Here is a 20,061-nt window from a genome sequence, read left to right as displayed (position 1 = left end):
TTCCAGTCTTTTAAGAGAGATAAACTTAACAACTGAAAACAGTGTGTTACGATGGAAAGCATGAGGTAGACGTGGCTATCGGTGTCATTCTTAGCTCAGTTGCTTTTATATCTTCAATTTAAAAAAAATCAAATATTTGAAAAGCAGTTTCAAGGTCTGCCCAAATGCAAACGGTAAAAGAATTTAATTAAAATAGACTTAAGCCCATTTTTGGCAGGCACAAGTACCTGTGTGGAAAGACCTGTGTTCCCTGAAACTGAATTTGAATGTCACAACTTGGAGTGACCAGACTGTGAAGTCAAATTATTAACCAGCACAGGAGGGCGCGCACAAAAAGTTGTGCTTATTTTAGCTTAATTGACATCAACAGGCCCGGGACTCAGACAAGTGAGGTGACAAGGCTGGGGGTCACCAACCCTTGGCTCTTATCTGTGGGCTCCACTTAGGGCATGTGGGAGGTACTTTGGGTCACCAGACCCTGCGATGGAAGCCTCATTCAAGGTCTGTTACGACAACCCTCTTACCTCCCACTTGGTCTCTTCAATCTTCGGGAGAAATTCAGCCTGCTCCTTCTTGAAAGCCACAAATTTCTTCTCCAGCTCCTCTCGTTGCTGGAGGAGTTGTCCCATGTCGTCCTGGAGTTTTTTTTTCTCCTGCTGGAGCTTGAAGATTTGGAGCTGCAGAGCCTGCTGAGCCCGCTGCGCCTTTTTGGAGACCTGCTGCAACTTGTTGGCATAGTTCTGCCTCAGGTCCTCCATTTCCCTCTCCCAGATCTTCTGCTTCTCCTCGAACACCTGGAAGATGGCCGCCTCGCTCTTGTCCAGGTTCCTCCTCATCTGCAGCACCTCCTGCTCCTTCTCCCACAGCCGGTCCTCCAGGTCCTGGATGATGTCGTCGGTGGAGGGCGAGTGGAAAGGCATCGTTTCGTTGAGATGGTTCAGTCTGTTGAAGGACGAGGTGCTCTTGCTCGAGGACCGCCCGCTGTCTGAGGTAGATATCCCGTTGTATCCCACGATGTTCTTCTCCACGTAGGTGGTCCCGATGCGGTTGATGTGGCTCGTGGAGGCGCTCATGGGGCCCACGTGCTGGCTGTAGCCCGTCCCGTAGGTGGGCAGGCTCGTGAGCGAGTTACGGCCCGAATCCGAGAGCCCCCCCCCTTGGTTTGTAGTCCTGTTAAGGCTGCTCTTGTCGAGGCCACCCTTGGGTGCGGACGGGCTATTGCTGTTGGCATGGTTCAAGCTCTTTCTGTTCTCTGCCATCCCGTTGCTCTGCGGCGGGCAGAGGTTCTGCATGGAATGGAAGTTTTTAGGAACTACTGGTTTAAAGGCTGAGGGTCTAACTAAGGGCTCATTGCTCTGCAAAAAGGAAAAAGGACCACGCATCAAACACAGCAGGAGGCTTGGTAACAACACACAAAAGAGACGTATTGGCACAGGGTGGGGGCTTGCCTGGCTCCTTATCCCACCTCATTACACCCTGGACCGTTTGGGGTTGCACATGAGGGACCTGTGGTCACTCAAAGGGCAACACTTTGCCTTCCCTTCCCCCAGCTGAAAGGAAACCATCTTGACTCACCCCCAAACCTGCGTGATTTTTCCCTAGAATACTCCTTAGGTTCTCTTAGTGCTTTTCACAAGGAGGGCTGCCCCTTGCTTACCAGACCTGACCAAAATTACTCTGATTTTTGCTGATTATATTTGTAGCCTTGAGGTTGCACTGCCCTTTTGCTGAAAGCTGAATTGAACCCTTGGGTTAGCAGCCCTTTTGCCTCAGGAGCATCATCTCTCCCTCCTGCCAGCCATGACCTGTGCCTGTGGGGACCCTGTGTCCTGCTTGTCCTCGGACAGGAGCAGGTAGGAGCTGTGACAGCAGTGACACCAGGCAAGGAACGTGCTGGGGCTGCTCTTCATTTGAAATTTGTGTTTTCTGTGCCATAAGCAATGCTGAGGGACAGCAGATCACAGCTGTAAGGGATTTAGAAAGGATTTTAAAGCCATGCACATTCCTCACCCCATCAATGTACCATTAGAAACAAAATTTTCCTCAAAATGGGATTGAGTCTTCCCTACTGCAGGTTGGGTTTTAGGTGAAAATTAAACTGGAGGAAGCAAAAGTATTTTGAAAATGCCTTTTAGGAGAAACAGAATAAGCCCCATTGAACAGGTTGGAGGTTGGAGACCAAGTGTGAGACTGAGATGGACTGCAGGGGCTGTTGGATTAACAACCCAGGAGAAAAGGCCACCAACTGCTGCAGAAATAATACTGGACACAAATTATGGAAGTCACTGGAGCAGAGCAGCAGGCTACATAAAACACTGCTGGCTCTGGAGCTCTGTTCCTCCAGGCCTGGGAGATTTTTCTCCCTGAAGCCAATATGAGCCATGAGGACTGGGCTGGGCTGGGAGATAATGTTGATAGGAGTAGTTCCCAAGCCTTTTCCCTCACAAGGGGCACTGGGATTGTGAACAGATAATCGTGGCTGCTTTCAAGCAACAGCTTTAGGTGGCAGTAGGTGGTTGGAAACTGCCTATAAAAGGCACAAAACAACAAAATAAGAGTGGGACTCAGATGCTGGACCTACTGAAACAGGAGCCAACTCCAGCTCCCTCCCCATCCTACAGGGAGGTAGGCACAGCATCTCAGGGAAGCTGGAATAGCCAATGATTTAAATACAGGTTTACATGAGCTGTATGTGGAAGACTTGTGGTCATGCTCTTGGGTTCCTCAAGAACTAACAAGCCCCCTGAAAACCGTAAGAATTACATCACCTCTACGTCAAAACGCGCAAAATAAAAACGAGACCATCAAGACTGCACCGTTGCCCAAGGCCTCCAGGTGTGTGCTTCCAGAGAAGCACCACGGCCGCCCAAGACTGCCCAAGGCCTCCAGGTGTGTGCTTCCAGAGAAACACCACGGCCGCCCAGCTGCTCCAGGAGGCTCTCACCTGGTCTAGTTTGCCGGAGATCGGCAAAATCTTTGGTGGGTTACCGGGCTCTCGGTACTGGGGGGGCGGCGGCAGGTTCTTCTCGTTGTTGGCCGTCACGTTGCCGCAGATATCCACCTTCACCTTCTCGCTCTTGCGCAGGTCGCCGTTGATGTAGAGCGAGTTGGAGACTTTCTCCGACTTGTAGGTCTTCTCCTCGCCGGAGTAGCGGTTGGAGATGTCCCGCGCGGCGTAGCCGTTGCGGGGCCCCTCCGCCTGCCGGCCGCTGCTCTGCGTCCGCGTGCCCACGCTCTTCATGGCGAACTCCTGGTCGTTGGCCACGCCGCTGCCCACGCTGCCCATGGCGCTCTTGGGGATGGTCTGGGAATAGCGGGGGGCGAAGCCGTGGAAGTTCTGCGGGCTGGGGTGGTAGGTCGGGTCACTGAGGACGGGTAGCGTCTCTAGAGTGGCCATGGCAGCGTCGGGGTGAGGTGGAGGCACAGCTCAGTGGCACTGGGACAAGGAGGGAGAAGGGTTGTTAAAGAGATGCCTTTTGTTTGCAGATCGGAGTAGTGTCCCACTGATGGGGTTCTCCTCTTCTGTGGGACCCTCAGATCCCTTGGAGGAGCAGCATTCCCCAAATCCCACCCCCTGGTATCAAAAAGAGCTCCTAGTCTTCTCAATCCAAGGGTTGTGATTCCCAGGGCAGTGAGGTGCATGGATTTTAGTAGGCATCAATGAGACACAACCGTTTGCTGTGCTCACCTTGAATTATTTCTGTCACTTTCCCCAGGTTTGAACAAGTTTGTGTTCCCTTGGGGATGGAAGGTCTCCATCCCTGTCCTGGTTCATACAAGTGCTGCCTCCTCACATCCCTTAAGGATAACACCCACAGGGTTTAAGCAATACAATTTCCATCACTTTCTTGGGATTGTGGCTCACCTGAACTTGAGCTTTTAGAAAGATGCTTTTGTGCAGGTGTCATCCTAAATTTTCTTTTAAATCTTTATTCTCCTTCTCCATTTGATTCTTATTTAGGCTATACCTTGGGTAGGCCAAGGGACAGGGATAACATACAAATAGTGGTTTCAAAAGTTGTCTTTCACTAGGGTTGCCCTGGGACCAGTTATCCTTGGGACCAATTCTCACATGTCTAGATGCTCTTCATCAGCTTGTACACAAAGGTGTAAAATCCTATTTAAGGAAATAAAAGACCCACAACAGCTTTTTTGTTGTTGCCTCATTGAATAATGGAGAATTTGAACCTGTACAAGCCAAGGATCTCATTACCCGAAGGGAGAAGGTGCATTGCAAATTTTGGGTGACTGAACCAAACCTGGAGGAGCAGGGTCAGTGGCCACTGACCAGTGGCCACTCAGCTGACCATTGTCCACCCAGCCCTACTGAGTTAATTGACTCGGTCCCCATGGGCCAGAGTGGATGCTTTTCTTTTGTCTCAGACACCGTCAGTTCCAGGTTTCCCCATCCTGGCTGTGTGGGGACTAAAGCAGGACTTAAGGGCAGCAGAAGGTTTCCCTGTGGATGGGATAAAAATAATGATGCCCTTTGAAAAAAGGTTCAGGGATGGCAGAGGTCAGGCAGGACCAGCAGGAAGAGGAGATGGAAAAAGATCCCCATTTCAGTGGGGTTTTCCCTCTCCTTGGGGTAGAGATGTTCATTCAGCCCTCCCAGAATAAAGCAGAACTGGGTTTATTTCCCTGGAGAGCAAGATGAGGTCTGGAGCTCAGCTCCCATGTGGTGCCTCACAGGGCCTTGCTATTTGCACTAATAATGGAATGGAAAAAGAATTAAAAAGGTTAAAGCAGGGTCTGCGCTGCTCAACTTTGCTTTTATTAAACTGCATTTCTGGAGGCTTCTCCTCCCCCTTTCCCAGCATCCTGCCCTGTCCAAAGTACAGCCCGAGTGGCAGATGTGGCAACTGCTGTGCCAGAGGGAAAGGACACAGAGCTGCTGAGATGGGATTTAAGGTCCCTTCCAACCCAACCCATTCTGGGATTTTATGATCAAAGAGCATTAAGTGAACACTTTGTGGTCCCTGCTGAGGACACCCTGCAGTTTGTACCTCTGTTCCCAGCAGATGATCTCATGTCATTCCCTGATTAAAGTCTAAAGAACAGGCAGTAAAGGAGGATCACACGAGCACGTGTGGAGATCCACTACAGCCAAAACACGAGTGATTATTGGTCACAGGTGACGAAACCTCTGCCAGCAGCAAGAAGTGGCAGGGTCTGGTCACGTATCCAGCATGTGACATTTGGACACGTGCTCTGAGCAGCAATCAAAGGTTCATGACCCCGTCACACCCTGAAGACACTTCCCAAGGAACATCAGCACTGACAGTTCATGAGTACACAGTGCCCAGGGGTTAATCCAGGTGTTTGCTGAGCACCTGGAGGCTTGGCTGGGCTGTGGAGTGATGAGGAAGGATGGAGAACACCCACCTGAAGACTCACTCAACCATTTGATTTTATGAATCAAGGGAAGACTTTTTGTCCTCCTAATTTAGGAATAACCTGCTTTTCAGTGACTTTGGGAATCTTTATAGGCTGTGACTTCTTTTTATGGGACACCAGGCACCACGGGAGGGATGTGCTGGAAGGTCTCAGCTCCAGACAAGGAGGTGGCATTGTCTCCTTGCAGTGCTCCCCAGCCAGCAAGGGAGAAATCCAGGTTACTTTTCCCTCACTGGGTAAATTTCACGGTGACATTTGCACATTTACATTGACTCTCTGAGGGCAGGATGAAGTCACTGGAAAGTTTGATCCTTCCAAAAGGGAAAAAAAAAAAAAAAAAAAAAAAAAAGCCAATACAACAACAAGCGTTTTCTTTTAACTGGGAATCATCCAAGAAAATAGTCCGAAAAAAAACCCCTTGTTCTTAGCTTATGTTTACTGCAAACCCGGGATCTGATAAACAGAGCATACAGACAAGTGTTACAAATATGTTATTAAGGAGATTCCAGAAGTGCCAACAGAGCCCTGACAGTACAGCTTTGTTTGCCAAAAAGGATCTTTTTTTTCCGAGAACAACAACCCTTGGGTTTGTATCTTCTGGCCAGCTCCAGTTCCCAGTCAGGTTTTACAATGGTTGTTCCTCAGCCGAACTGTGAAATCAATTTTTGAGCACAGGAATAGCGTTGCCACACTCCAGCACAGAGCAGGAGAGTCTTTTTTTTCTCCTTCCAGGTTTGGGGCAATGTGTGACTAAAAACTTGCCCAGGACGTTTCTTCTCCTTAAATCTCATCATCTCTGGAGCAAGAGGACAAGAGGGAATGGCTTCAAACTGCCAGAGGGCAGGGTTGGATGGGATATTGGGAAGGAATTGTTCCCTGGGAGGGTGGGCAGGCCCTGGCACAGGGTGCCCAGAGAAGCTGTGGCTGCCCCTGGATCCCTGGAAGTGTCCAAGGCCAGGCTGGACAGGGCTTGGAGCACCCTGGGACAGTGGAAGGTGTCCCTGCCCATGGCAGGGGGGTGGCACTGGGTGAGTTTTAAGGTCCCTTCCAAACCAAACTATTTATTCTATGATTCCATGATAACTGCCTCCCTCCCATGGGAACATGAAATAAAAGTGGGAGATTCCCAAGGGTGCTGAGCCTGTCCATGAGCACAGGGAGGCTGAGGGAAGCCAAGTGGTTTGCCTTTACCAGCATTTCATTCCCAAATCCATCCTTTAGAAGGAAAGAAGAGTCACCCTCGAGCATGGCTGGGTGACCTTCTCTGACCAGGGACATTGAGAATCCACACAGCCCACATTGCAGCACCTCCCCATCCCATCCCATCCCATCCCATCCCATCCCATCCCATCCCATCCCATCCACCTGCAGTGGCCTCTTGGCAGCAGCAGCCTCACCTTGGAAACAGCAATATTTTGATGCCTGATGCAGAAAATCTGGGGTGAAATGTCCTTTTTCCCAGCTGTGACAGGCAAACTGCATGCCCACCTCTCACCAAGGTTTCCCACTGTGCCTGCAGCTTCAAGACACTCCTAGATGTTATTGTAAATACAGTAATTTGTAAAATAACTGTGTCTTCACTCTACCCAAACCAGTCAGTGAATGCCTTCCAGTTAAAAAGAAGAAAAATTGCTCTGAGATAAGCAGCTGAATGGTTAACTAAGACTAAATTATGGAGGCCTGGCTCTGTTTCTGCCTAAGGAAGTTAATTGTTAACACTCTCCTAACAAAGGCCTTCGGGAGACAGACATACCTCGGGCACTGTGCCAGGGGAGAAGGGAATCAATCATCAAATCATCATTCCTGGGCATGGAGAGCTCCAGCAAAGAGCCCCAGAGCAAGGCAGAGCCTTGGCACAGGCACCATCCCAGCCATGTGGCACTGGCAGCAAAAGCATCTGAAGGTCAAAAATTCCCCCCCCTTTGCCAACTGTGGTAACAGGTGTGTGCCCCTGACCTTCATTAGTCAGGTTTGTTTGGGCTTTAACGAGTGAGCAATTACTGACACCATAAACCCTGTGCTCTGCTCTGTTGTTTTTCTGGGGGTAGGGCCCACACCTGCCCTGTGTTTACAGCTCAGGTTGGCTCTGCCAGGTTGTTGGCAGCGCTGCCAAGGGCTTGGTTTGGCTGGAGGAGGAAAAAAGTCAGCGTGTCCTGGGGTGGTGGAACAGGTTAGAAATGGTGGGAAAGGGTGGAAAAAGAATGGCTGTGATAATTTTGGCTTCATCCAGGAGGAAATGTGGAGTGGGAAGGGAAGGACAGGAATGGGTTAGCAGTGAAGACAGACCCTGCAGGGAGCAAAACCACCTGTGTCCAGTGAGGCATTAACAAACCCTGGGGAAAAAACCACCACTGAAACCCAAGACTTTCAATTGCTGTTGTAGAATCATCGAATCACAAAATTATTCAGGTTCAAAAAACCCTCTAAAACCATGGGGTCCAACCATTCCCCCAGCTCTGCCACATCCACATGGCTTTTAAATCCCTCCAGGGATGGGATTCCAGCACTGCCCTGGGCAGCTGTGCCAGGGCTGGACACCCTTTCCATTAAGACATTTTCCATGAAAAATTTCCCCTAATATTCAGTCTAAACCTCTCCTGTTTAGAGGCTGTTCTCTCTTGTCCTCTTAGTTTCAGGTGCAGGTTTGAGTCACATCTCTCTCCCTCACCTTTTCTTGTGCATCACATCCTTCAAAAAGGCCACTCAGCTACTGCTCTGCTTCCTGTGTGTCACAGGCCGTCCCTTGCCACCTCTTTATGGCCTTGCAGGACCCAAATCTGGCTGAGAGCTCTTCCACTGGGATTGATTCAAGAAGCAGGGACACCACAGCTCCCCTCCCACCTGGCTCCAGTGCCCCAGCACCTCCTGTTCTCCTACACCCTTCTCAAGTTGCTCAGTCTGAAGAGGGGAACAGAATGAACAGAATGAGCTTTTCTTGTCTCTCACAGGCATTTTTTCCAGCCCTCAAGTAACTCTTGTGGCTCTTTTCTGCACCTCCTCCTACTCCTTTTCCCCCATCCTGCCTTGGTGGCTGCCAGGTTTTCCTCCACCACTGGAATACGGCACGAACACACTTGAACCTGTCTGCAAAAACATGCAGATCTCAACCACAAGCTTTTTCCACAACCAGAAGCCAAGTGAAGTCAGAAGAACAAGTCCTGCTCCTTCCCCAGGACACAGACCTCTCTAATCCCATTTTTCCCTGCACTGCAGATCTTTTTCTCCCCATTCAGAGCTAAAAAGCAAACTCAGGAAGGCAGGTTGGAGGGTCAAGTAGTGGCAAATTCTCACAGCCACCCTCAAGACACCTCTTGGACTGTGGAGCTGCTGTGTATCTGCACATTTTCCATCCTTCTGTGCAAAGGATTTATGTCTGGATTTACTTTTGAACACAATCCTGAGTAATGTGCCCTAGGGCTGGAGCTGGGAGGTTGGCTTGGACTGCCCAGCATGGGAGTCTTGCCTAGGAACATCCAGTCTGGGAATGTGGGGATCATCCTGTCCCTCTGTGACCCCCCACTTCCCAGTTATGCCTCTCCCTGAGAGCACTGAGGGGTCTGCAAGGGACCTGCAGCATCCTCTGGATAACTGGGCCCAGTTGAGAGCCCTCAGCCCTCCCAGTACAGACCATTTCTGAGACAGGAGGATCACGCTTTGCCTTTCTCTCCTGAAAACGTGGCAGCATCAGGAGGGGGTGGCAGGATTAGGGGCAGGCAGGTCCCGGTTTGGGGGCTGCCCTTCCTCGTGCTGCTGTGGGAAATAAAAGTGAGCCGGCTTAGAAACATTTCCTTTTCCTTTCCGCCTGCTAATGAGATAATTACAGCCTTTTGTATTCTGGGAAACTACTTTCTCATTATGGGGGCCGCATCAGCTATTTACATAATAAGGCTGAAACAAAAGAGATGAGATGAAAAGACCCAGGCGGGCTCTTCGGGGGAGCTCTTGTTGAGCTGCCAAGGGACAGCCTGCAGGATGACAGATTCCTGCATCCCCAGAGCTCCTCTGGTCTCCATTCAGGATGTCCCCAGCATGGGATGCTCCTCACTCTCAGCCCTGAGGGTCCCCAGGGTCCTCAGGACCAGCTCTTTCTTAATTTGTAAATTCCTGATGCCAAAGGATTTGGGAGGGTGGCCGTGAATCCAGACCCACATCAAGGAGAGTGCAGCATTTGTGGGGCTCACAGTGGCACCTGGGGACGAGTCCCACCACCAGAGGATGTTTGGTACCAAACTCACCTGTCCCTTGTCCCATCTGCTGTGTCCCAGTTTCCTCCAGCTGTGGTCAAGGGACGTTCTGAGTACCAACCTGCCCCATATCCCATATCCCACATCCCATATCCCATATCCCACATCCCACATCCCATATCCCATATCCCATATCCCTGTTGTTTATTTCACTTTCTGGGTACCAACCTATCCCTTCCCATTCCCATTTCCATTTCCATTTCCATTTCCATTTCCATTTCCATTCCCATTCCCATTCCCATTCCCATTTCCCCATCCCTCCAGCTGCCCGGTGTGTACCAACCTGTCCCAGTTCCCTTTCCCACAGCTGGCCAGGGGGACACTGGGTACCAAACTGTCCCATCCCACATTGCCAGTGCCCTGTCCCCCAGCTGGCCAAGGAACTTTCTGTGTCCCAAACTGTCCCTGCCAGCCTCACCACCTCCCTTCCCCAATAAAGGCCCCATTGTTCTCCCCACAAAGCCTGAACAGTGCAGCCTGCTCCACCTTCCTGGCCAATCCTCCCACTCTGCTATCAGTTTTCCTCCCTCAGTTGGTCGCTGTGTTTAAGGGACACAGTTCACTGCCACTCTGTCCCCATCCCTCAGGACGTGGCAGGAGGGGGAATCGTGGCAAACCACAGTCACAGTCTGTCCTGTGGAGCACATGGCCTTGGCTCTGTGCCCTCCTGCTTGTCCCTCCTTCCCTCTCAGCTCCCTGTGGGTGTTTCTGGAATGGACACCTCCCCACACCTTCCTGGAAAACTTTTACTGAGAGTAAAATATCAGTAAATCAATCTGGGCATGGCTATTGCTCATCCTGAACAAGCTGCTCCACCTGTCCCAAGCCCACCTCCTCCATCCCAGCTCCTCATCTCTGAGTGTTCCCAGTTTTAATCCACGGGATTTTCTGAATCTGAAAAAGCAGGCAGAGTGGAATTAAAAGCCAAGCACCTTGCAGGCCACACCGGTCTTGAGCTGTTCTACTAAGGGAAGAAATCAAAATTATTCTGGAGGCCACAGGAAGGTGGGTAAAGCCCCAGAGAAACCTGGGCAGGTGACACGGAGGTGTGACAAGGTACATTTGTACAGTCCCAGGGAGGCTTTTTTTGTCTCATTCTTGGAGGTTTTCAAGCCCTGAATGTACCTGGCAGGGTCCACCAGCAGCAAGATGGCCTGGAGAGCTCCGGGGGTCCTTTCCATCAGGAATTAATCCTGCCATGGAATTTTTTGCAAGCCACACTGGATATCCACCAACATTCCCCTGCCAGAATCCTCATCCTCAGGGGGATTTTCACCCCTTTTCCCCATCTGCTCTCAGAGCCCTGGGTTTGAATCCAGGCTGGCATGATCCAGGATGCACCTGAGGGCGGATAGGAAGGATTTTCCTTCTCTGTCCCCATCATCCCAAAGGGCAGCAGGACAGGATGGTTTCAAGCTCAGCCCAAACTGCCATCCCAAATCCCGTGTGTCCATCAGGAAGGGCTCATCCATGGTTTTATCTGTCACCTTTGTGACTGCCCCCAGAAGATACTCGGGGCCAGCTGTGTCATTGTCCCCAGCGAGGTCCCGATGGCAACCTCTGCCCAGGAAAGCACCAGCAGTGGTGGCACAGGGAAAACTCCCTGGATTCCCTCAGTGCAGGGAAAGGGCAGTTTGGTGGAGCAGCCTCAGGGCTGGCTGCTGCCCTGACGGTCTGGGATGCCCCATGCCATGGGCTGGACTGCTTGGGGTCACCCCAGCCCTGCCTGCCTCAGTTTCCCCTTGTTAAGGGGCTGCCAGTGGGATCCAGGGTGAGATTTCCCCACCCTGAACAATCCATTTCCATGCACCCATCTCAGCCCTGAGCCCCTGGTGCAAACATAGCCCAGCAGGTACATCCCATCCCTAAAAAGCACCTGGAAAGGGCCCCACCAGCTCAGCCCTGCACTAATTCACTGAAAATCCTTTGGAAAAGTGGCTGGAGATGAGGAGCTGAGCCTGTGGGACTCCCCAGCACAGGGGATATGGGGAAACTCCTGGTCACTCCTGAAAGTGTCTCAGCATGGAGCTACGTCCCTTGCCTGGCTCTCCAGCACTGCTTCACACATCCCCACATCCCAAACCTCAGGGATCCCAAAACAATCTCCAGCTCCAAATGCCAAGAGGACACCCCCCTTTTTGTCACCAGACCCCCCCCTGCACGATTTAAACCCCTGCCCTGGGCGGGATGTTTTGGGGGGAGGCTGATCCTGCCCTTTGGGATGAGCCATCACCCCCAGAGCGCTTCCAAGGAGCCGTCCCCACGAGCCCTGCCATCCCCAAATTTTGCCCAAACCTCTGTCCCCGCAGGAAGGACAACGAGGGGACCCGCCAGCGGCTGCCACTCGCCTCCCAGGCCACCAGTCCGGCCGTGATTTATCATTAACTCGCCCCGAGGAATTTCTTGGGCGCGGAGCCAGCCCGGGAAGCGCTCGCTCCTCCCCGGACACCACGCTTGGAGCGAGCCCCCAGGGTGGCTCGTCCCGATGGTGCCTCGTCCCCACCGCGCTGCTAAACCCGAGTGATGCCCTAAAACCCGCTGGGGTGCAAGGTCTCGGTGCTGGAGGGGATCCAGAAGGGGTTTATAGAGGGGAGAATCGCAGTTTTCCCCACCCTGGACCACCCAGCTCTGCGCACCCCATCTCTGCTCCGACCCCCGCGGCGAGCGCAGCCCGGTGAGACCCCCCCCCCCAAAAAAAATCACCTAAAAAAGGTTCCAGCAGCTCAGCCCTGCACTAATCCACGGAAAACTCTTCGCTCCCCTGCCCGGCCCCAAACAAAGACACCCAGCGAGAGGGGGAAGGAGAGGGGAAGGAAAGATCCACCAAAAAAGCCGGCACCCACCGGGATTTACCTGGGCAGCCCAGGGGTGCATCCCGCAGCTCCCCATCCTCCTCCGAGCGCGAAATTCATTGTTTTCCTGCTTGGTATCCCGGGAAAAAGTCCAAAATAATACCTGAGGAGAGCAACCTGCTGCTGGGCTGGGGCCAAGGGCTGCCCTTCGCTCGGTGGGATTGGCCACAGAGCCCGCAGGAGCTTAACTCTTTGTGCCCAGCTCCGGCAGGGATTTTGGGAAGGGATGGCTCCGTCTTCCTCACGGGGGAATTTGGGGCTGATGGTTTGTTTTAGCTTAAATGGGAACTTTGGAGTCAGACGCTGGGTTTTCCTGAAATAAGGATTTGGAGTTTGCCTTTTTCTGTTTTCAGATGGGGATTTTGGGGTCTGAGAGCTTGTTTCTGCACAAATAGGGATTTGTGGATTTGGAAGGTTTTTGGGGTTTGCTCAAATAGGGATTTGGAGTTCAGAGGCTTGTTTTATCTCAAACAGTGAATTTGGGGTCAGGCTGCTTGTTTTTCTTCAAATGGAAATTTTGGGGTCTGACAGCTTGGTTTTGCACAGAGAAAGTTTGCTTTGCTCAACTGGAATTTTGGGATCTGACTGTTGGGTTCATTTGTTTTAATACTCTTTTTTCCCCCTCAAATAAGGAATTTCAGACTCTCAAAACTTGTTTTTTCTCAGATGAGGAATTTGAGATTCAATTTGCTCAAACAGAGATTTTAGGATCAAACAGCTGGGATTTGGGTTATTTTTCAAATAGGGAATTTTGGGGTCTGATGACTTGGGTTTGCTTAAATGGGAATTTTGGGATGAGGCAACTTATTTTGACTAAAATGGGATTTTGGGGTCTGGCAGCTGGGTTTTCCTCAAATAGGGATTTGGGGTCTGACTGCATGTTTTGTTTTTTGTTTGCTTTTTAAAAGGGGATTTTAGGGTCTGGGGGCTTGTTTTGGTCCAAATAGAGATTCAGGGCTCTGACAGCTGGGCTTTTTTCAAGTGGATTTTGGGGTCTGACAAATTGGGCTTTTTTTTTTTTTTCTTCATGTGGGGATTGCTAAAAACAGCTCATTTTCACTCAAATAGTTATTTTGGGATCTTTCTATCAGGGGACCCTTCTCAACTTTGCCATCCTTCTGGGGATGCTTCCCAGCTGTGTGGCTGAAATGAAAGGCTGTGAAGAGCTCTCAAAGAAGAGCAGAGAATTGGATGGATGGGATCCATGGAATCCCAGAATGGTTTGCTTTGGAAGGGACCTTAAACCTCATCTCATTCCAAACCCTGCCATGAGCAGAGACACCTTCCACTATCCCAGGCTGCTCCAAGCTCCATCCACCTGGCCAAAAGCTGGACCTGGACTCTGCCCTCCTTCCTTTCCATGGTTCAGAGCAGATCCCTGGTGACACAGGATGGCCCAGAGCTCCTTTTCCCACTTTTCCCCCTTTTCCCGCTTTTCCCACTTTCCCAGCTGCCAGTGCTGAGGCAGGAGAGCAATCAGCCTTCCCATCAGGGGCCATCCAGCCTCAGCACTTACTCTGGATTATTTGCAGTCGTGGAGGGAGGGAAATAAAGCCACACAAAGCTACCCCTAATTTAGACACATTTGCTCAAGTGAATTTTCTATTGGCAGGATGTCTGGGGATCAAAGGAATCGCCGGTGTCGGTGAGCAAATAACAGCAAGAGCAGTAAAACAGCAATAATGCCAAAATAATCAAATATGGGTTAATGTGCACTTAAACCAGGGCAAAATGCACTGCTGGGGTGCACGGGGAAGGTGTAAATTATACCAGAATGCATTCCTGTGGAGATTCAAACTCTTAAATTTTTCCCTTAAGCTCCAGAAGCAGAGAATTCTGACAAATAGGCTGGGTTGGGGATGTGTGTGCAGCGACACAGACAGAGCCCTTTCCATCCCTGGTGCTGCTCTGGGCTGGCTCAGGAGCTCTGCTGGGACATGGATCCTTCCCAGCAGTGGGATTTGGGGCAGCTGCCCCAGCACAGGAGCTGCAGCAGAGGCAGATGTCACAGGAGACAGGCGGTTTCCTGACACTGCAGCTGGTGGAGGCTGTGCTCGTGCTCCCCTTGGGAGCTGAGTTATGTCTTAGTGCTTCCCACAGATGAATAAATCATGATAAGAGAGACTTTGGAGAAGGCTGGAAAATCCAGGATAACCCTCACTCCAGGTGGGGCATAAACTTTTGAACCCCCAACTCCTGTTTCTAACTCAGGGCTGAGCCAGGAACCTCTCTCCACCTCCAGCAGAGCCCCTCCATCACCTCTGAGAGCCAACAGAGACCCCCAATTCTCACCCAGCACCCCTTTGTGCCAGGGCTCCTGCACAGCCATCTGCACCCAGGCCATGGGACACAACCACCAGGACCTGGTCTCAGCCCTTTGTGGGGTTTATCCTTCCCTGCTCTGCCCTTTTTGGGTGGCCAAGGTCAAACTGTGTCACCCAGACCCAACCACCTGAGGTGACCTCCAGCCTGGGACTGCAGGGTTGGGTTTACCCACCTAAAAATCCTTCCCTACCCAGCCACCATGGCCTCGCTCTGTCCTGGGGCTGAGGCTTTGAACATCCACCCAAAGCATTCTTCCTCTTGAAGAAAGGAAAAATTTACTCTTTCAAAATCCAAACTCTTTGTTCCTATGTCCTTCTGTTTTCTTTTCCTTGCAGCAGTGGCAGCCCCCTGGCAGGGTGATTTCCATTCTCTTGGAGCTGTTTCATTTCAAGATTCCCAAGCTCTCTGAGGTGCTTAGGCTGCATCTGCAGGATGGGTTCAGTGTTCTTTGCACTGATCAGAGGAGGAGGAAAACATCAGCTGCTGTGAGGTCTGAAGGAGCATCAATGGCCCAGGACATTCCCCAGGGAGCAGGGCTGGAAAGCATTGGTGTGCTCAGGCATGCAGCAGGGCGGAGGTGGAGATGGGAATGGCAGCAGAGACAGAGGCTCCCTGCACTGGGATTTCTTCCTTGAAAGCTCTGGGGAGCTGCTTTTGGGTACAAGACATCCCAATGTGAGCAAGAGCCTCTCTTCTCATCACTCAGACTCCTTTATTTAGAGGAAAGATCGTTTTCAAAGCCTTGAAGAGCAGAAAAAAACCCTAAATAAGGATACCCTGGCTGTTGAACACACTTTGAGGCCATGGATGAAGTGGCATCTCCTTCCCAGGATGTCTGAGTGCCTTGGCTGGGCTATGTCAAGGCCAGCCTGGTCTGGTGATGAAGACAGCTCTGAATTTGTGCTGGAGGCCTCCAGAGCTTTCCAACCATCACCACGACAGCCTAAACCCAGCTCAGAGCTCAGCTGTGAACTGACTGTGCCTGTAAGTGCTTGACATCCCTCAGGCTGGACACTGAAACCAGAATTCCTGCAGTACCTCCTTGCCAGGCTCTGTTTGAAGCTCTTCCCCACTATCTGTCATTAAAGCAGAGATTTCCAGCCCAGTTTTCAGAGGAAAGATCCTGTTTTCTGTGACAGTCAACGGGTGTGGAACATCCAAGGCTTTCCCTGTGTTTGTGGAGAGATGCTGCCTTGATTTGCTGTGAGTGCCCTGCAGGGATCACAGGGACCACAGCCAAACATGCAGGATGGGGCTGGTAGGGGAGCATGCCTACACCATGCCAGGAAATCCAACCTTTCTGCTGGGAAAGCTGATAAAATCCCCAGCAGCCTGCACAGCCTGAGCAGGCTCTGTGGCTGAGCTCCCAGAAGAAATGTCAGGATGACACCCAGAGTTTTTTTGTGCAAGGAGAAACTGGTTATAGGATAAAACAAACCTTCTCTGCACCTGGGGGTTCACCAGCACAGGGACATCCCACTGGTCTGGAATTTAAAATGCTGGGAGAGGCTATTCCTGCTCATTAATGAAATAATTTGAGCCTGTGTGAGACCTCTTCATACCCACACAGAGCTGGGGGTGGGAGAGGACCTTTTCTAAGCTGCCACAGGGGATGACAGGGGGTCCTGAGGCTGGGTTGACCCCAAAAGCTGGGTTGATGCCAGCTGCTGCAATGGGGGACCCTTTCCATCTCCAATCCATGACATCTGCCTGCTCAGCTTGAGCCAGCACGAACAAGCCAAAAGACTCTGGTTTATGTCATCCAGTGGGATGGTTTCCTATTCTGGAAAAAAAAATCCCTGCTGGTATAAGCTGTCTCCTCCTGTACCAGCACAGAGCAGACAAAGCCTCTCAGTGCTGGCAAGCCACAGCCTGGTGCACGGGCCAGGTCTTCCCATAAATCAGGAGAGGCTCCTGCATCTCCACTTGTGGGTGCTGAAAGCCCAGAGTGTGTGCTGGGTGTCCTGGCCGTGGGATTTGGGTCAGGTCTGAGCTGCCTGGGGGGGAGAATGTGAATTCTCAGGTTTCCCAAATAATGTCTAGAGCAGAGGATTGTGGAATCATAGTCATGGAATGGTTTGGATTGGAGGGGACCTTAAAGATCATCCAGTTCCAACCCCCTGCCATGGGCAGGACACTTTCCACTATCCCAGGTTGCTCCAAGCCCCAGTGTCCAGCCTGGCCTTGGACACTTCCAGGGATCCAGAGGCAGCCACAGCAAATCTGGGCACCCTGTCCCAGGGCCTCACCACCCTCACAGGGAACAATTCCTTCCTAATATTTAGTCTAAATCTCCCATCTTTTAGTTTAAAACCATTCCTTAATCATACTAAGGGTGATTATCCAGAATGAAGGGAACAAACCTCCTATTCACAGTCCCAAAGCATCAGGCCAGGCCTAATGAAGATAAACTGGAGCAAACCAGCTTGCAGCCAGGAGGGCCAGATTTCCACTGAAATCACCAGGTGTTGAAGGATCTTGTTTGGAAGTGCCCTTTCTGTCCATATCAGGAATCAGGGATTTGTCACAGCCCCCTTGGCTCAGGGTGAGAGATTTTCTTCAGGGAGGAACATCAGGCTCAGGATTAAATTGTGTGTGCTTATGTAGTCCCATCCATCTCCATCTCCATCTCCATCTCCATCTCCATCTCCATCTCCATCTCCATCTCCATCTCCATCTCCATCATCTCCATCTCCATCTCCATCTCCATCTCCATCTCCATCTCCATCTCCTCTCCATCCTGCCCAACCTCTGCTCTGGGGAAGAATTGGTGGCTGAGTGGCTTCAGCAGAAGCAGAAGCATGAGAATCCTCAAGTCTTGGGAAAGATCTTCTGGAACATGGAGCAGGAATCCTGGAGCACCCCTGTGGTGGCTCCCAGGCCTCTCTGGATATGACACAAGGGTGACAGTCCCTGTCCAGGCCACAAGGACCCAGCTGACACAATCCATGGACCACAGGGAGGGATTTGGCTGACTGGAAATGGGCATGGGCTGAAATGCCACCTGAATCCATGACCATCTGGTGGCCCTGGACTCCTGGGAATTTGGAATTTGCAGTCAATAAATGACCTGAGTGCTACAAACACATCCCCCAGGTGCTGCCTCCCCCATGGCTCTTTGTTCTCAGAGGAATGTGGGTATTCCCTGCCCCGAGGACAAATTCCTTGGCCGTCACTGGCACTGACTCATGACTGGAAACCAGTTTCCCCAGTGGGTGAAGCAATGGTTTTACTCCAGTTCTGCTCCAGCCACCATCTCCCTGTATTCCTTTTCTTTAGGCTGTGTGACCAATTCCCCCATTTCCCACCTCTCTGAACTTCCCAGCCACTGAGGGGTTCAGCCTTGCTCATCTCCAGGCTCATCCTCCTCAATCCATGCCCTGACTCGGACACCATGCAGAGAAAAAAAAGAAGGAAAAATCTTCACAAACCAGATTTGCAACTTTGGTGGCATCAGGATGGCCCAGAACTAGGAATCAGCCTTCTGCATCATGTATTAATCCTTAAAAACAGCAAGGGAGGATCCAGGCTTGGCCAGGAAGAGGGATGGAGGAGGGTGGGAGCACAGAGGTGCACAGCCAAAATATGTGCTGCTTGTACAGGGTGATGCCTCCAGGCTCCTTACCAACCCTTTTTCCTGAATATTTGTGGCCAAGGCAAGGTTTTACTGGTCGTGCCAGGGGATTGTGTCCCTCCCTGAGCAGCACTGGTGATGGGGGAAGCCTTTGTCCTGGAGATACCTGGCTGGGACCTCTGTGGGCAGCGGGACAGAGAGACTTTGAAGTGACAAAATGGAAAACCTCAAAAAGGATCCACAGGCGAAATGGGAAACGTTAGAAAGGATTCACAGGCTAAAAAAGGAAACCTCAAAAAGGATCCACTGGCAAAAATCCCAGGCAAAAATCCCGCTTGTGTGGGGAGCATTTTTGGCTGTGATCATGCTGTGATTTCACCCTGTCAGGACTGACTTTGTGGATCACCTGGGAGATCTTTCTGCACTCTGGAGCAACCTTTGGAGCAGCTCAAGCATTTGTGACCAGTGCACAGCCATCACTCCTTCTGCTCCTTCACAGAGGGATGATGGATGGGGAAATCCACGAATGGGATTTCTCTGGAGCTGCCCTTGTGTTCCAAGCTGTCCTGTGATCTCACCCTATCACTTTCTGAATGAAATACAGAGAGTTTAGGGTGAGGAACGAAAAGGAGTTGAGGGGATGGGCCAGGGAGGGAAAATTTCCATAGCTGCATAATAAAGGTGATTACATAAGGGCATCCTGCGTCATCTGCGGCTGGCATCTCCGGAGAAGTAATTACATCTGCACCACACATCTAAAGAAAATATTATCACATTGCCTTCCAAATTCTAAAATTAGCTCTCCCAGGATGTGTGCCAGGGGCTTTATCATTCCATGTACACTGACTATAGAGCCAGGCACAGACACAAGGAGGTTTTTTCATTTGCCAGCTAGGAAAATATTTGGAGTTTAGTGTGGCAGCTGACCTGAGTCCCTCTGGAAAGGGAGGCTCTGAGGGTTTGGAGTGGTGTGTAAAGAGTGAAATATTTTCCTGGTCTCCCTTGGTGCCTGCTGGGCTGTGGGGATCCAGCAGGAGGGCAGGAATGGCAAAGCCAGACCTTGGCTTCCCCTCTTCCTTCAAATATTCTTTGATTTCTGCCCTGATGCTCTGAATCTTGGGAAGGCTTTTTTCCCTTGCTAAATAAAAGACCTGATCTGCAGGGAGGTGTTGCCCTCACAGGTTCCTGGGCTCTCTGCTCTGTCTCATAAAACAAATCCCTTTTGCAGGCCCAGCTTTAGACTTCAGAACCAACTTTGGGCTTTGAACAAATCTCCCATCCCTCCAGATCCCCAGCAAAAGGAGAAAGAGGCTTTGAAATGGAAGCAGAGGCTGCAAAGCCCTTCATTTGATGGAGGGGTTTTCATTTGGAGCTGGAGAGGGCCACACTGGGAGCATGAGGGACAGGGCAAGGGCAGGGATGGATGGATGGATGGATGGATGGATGATGGATGGATGATGGATGGATGGATGGATGGATGGATGGATGGATGGATGGATGATGGATGGATGGATGATGGATGATGGATGATGGATGGATGATGGATGATGGATGATGGATGATGGATGGATGATGGATGGATGGATGATGGATGATGGCTGGATGATGGATGATGGATGGATGATGGATGATGGATGATGGATGGATGATGGATGGATGATGGATGGAT

At 51.1% G+C, this 20,061-nt stretch overlaps 1 protein-coding gene across 2 annotated transcripts in view; it reads right to left on the bottom strand.

Moving 5' to 3' along the window:
• The window catches only part of LZTS3 (leucine zipper tumor suppressor family member 3), a 47,203-nt gene that overhangs the window by 8,796 nt on the left and 18,346 nt on the right, over positions 1-20,061 (bottom strand). For both annotated transcript variants that reach the window (XM_088162961.1, XM_088162962.1), the window contains exons 2-3: positions 2,945-3,436; positions 525-1,355 (exon numbers count right to left, since the gene is read on the bottom strand). In XM_088162961.1, the coding sequence (XP_088019087.1) occupies positions 525-1,355; positions 2,945-3,397 (1,284 nt within the window). In that variant the 5' untranslated portion in view covers positions 3,398-3,436. The remainder of the gene's footprint in view (positions 1-524; positions 1,356-2,944; positions 3,437-20,061) is intronic.

This window comes from Sturnus vulgaris, chromosome 4, assembly GCF_052056855.1.
Source record: "Sturnus vulgaris isolate bStuVul1 chromosome 4, bStuVul1.hap1, whole genome shotgun sequence".
NCBI classification, from domain to species: Eukaryota; Metazoa; Chordata; class Aves; order Passeriformes; family Sturnidae; genus Sturnus; species Sturnus vulgaris.
This window is presented reverse-complemented; position numbering and strand designations above follow the sequence as displayed.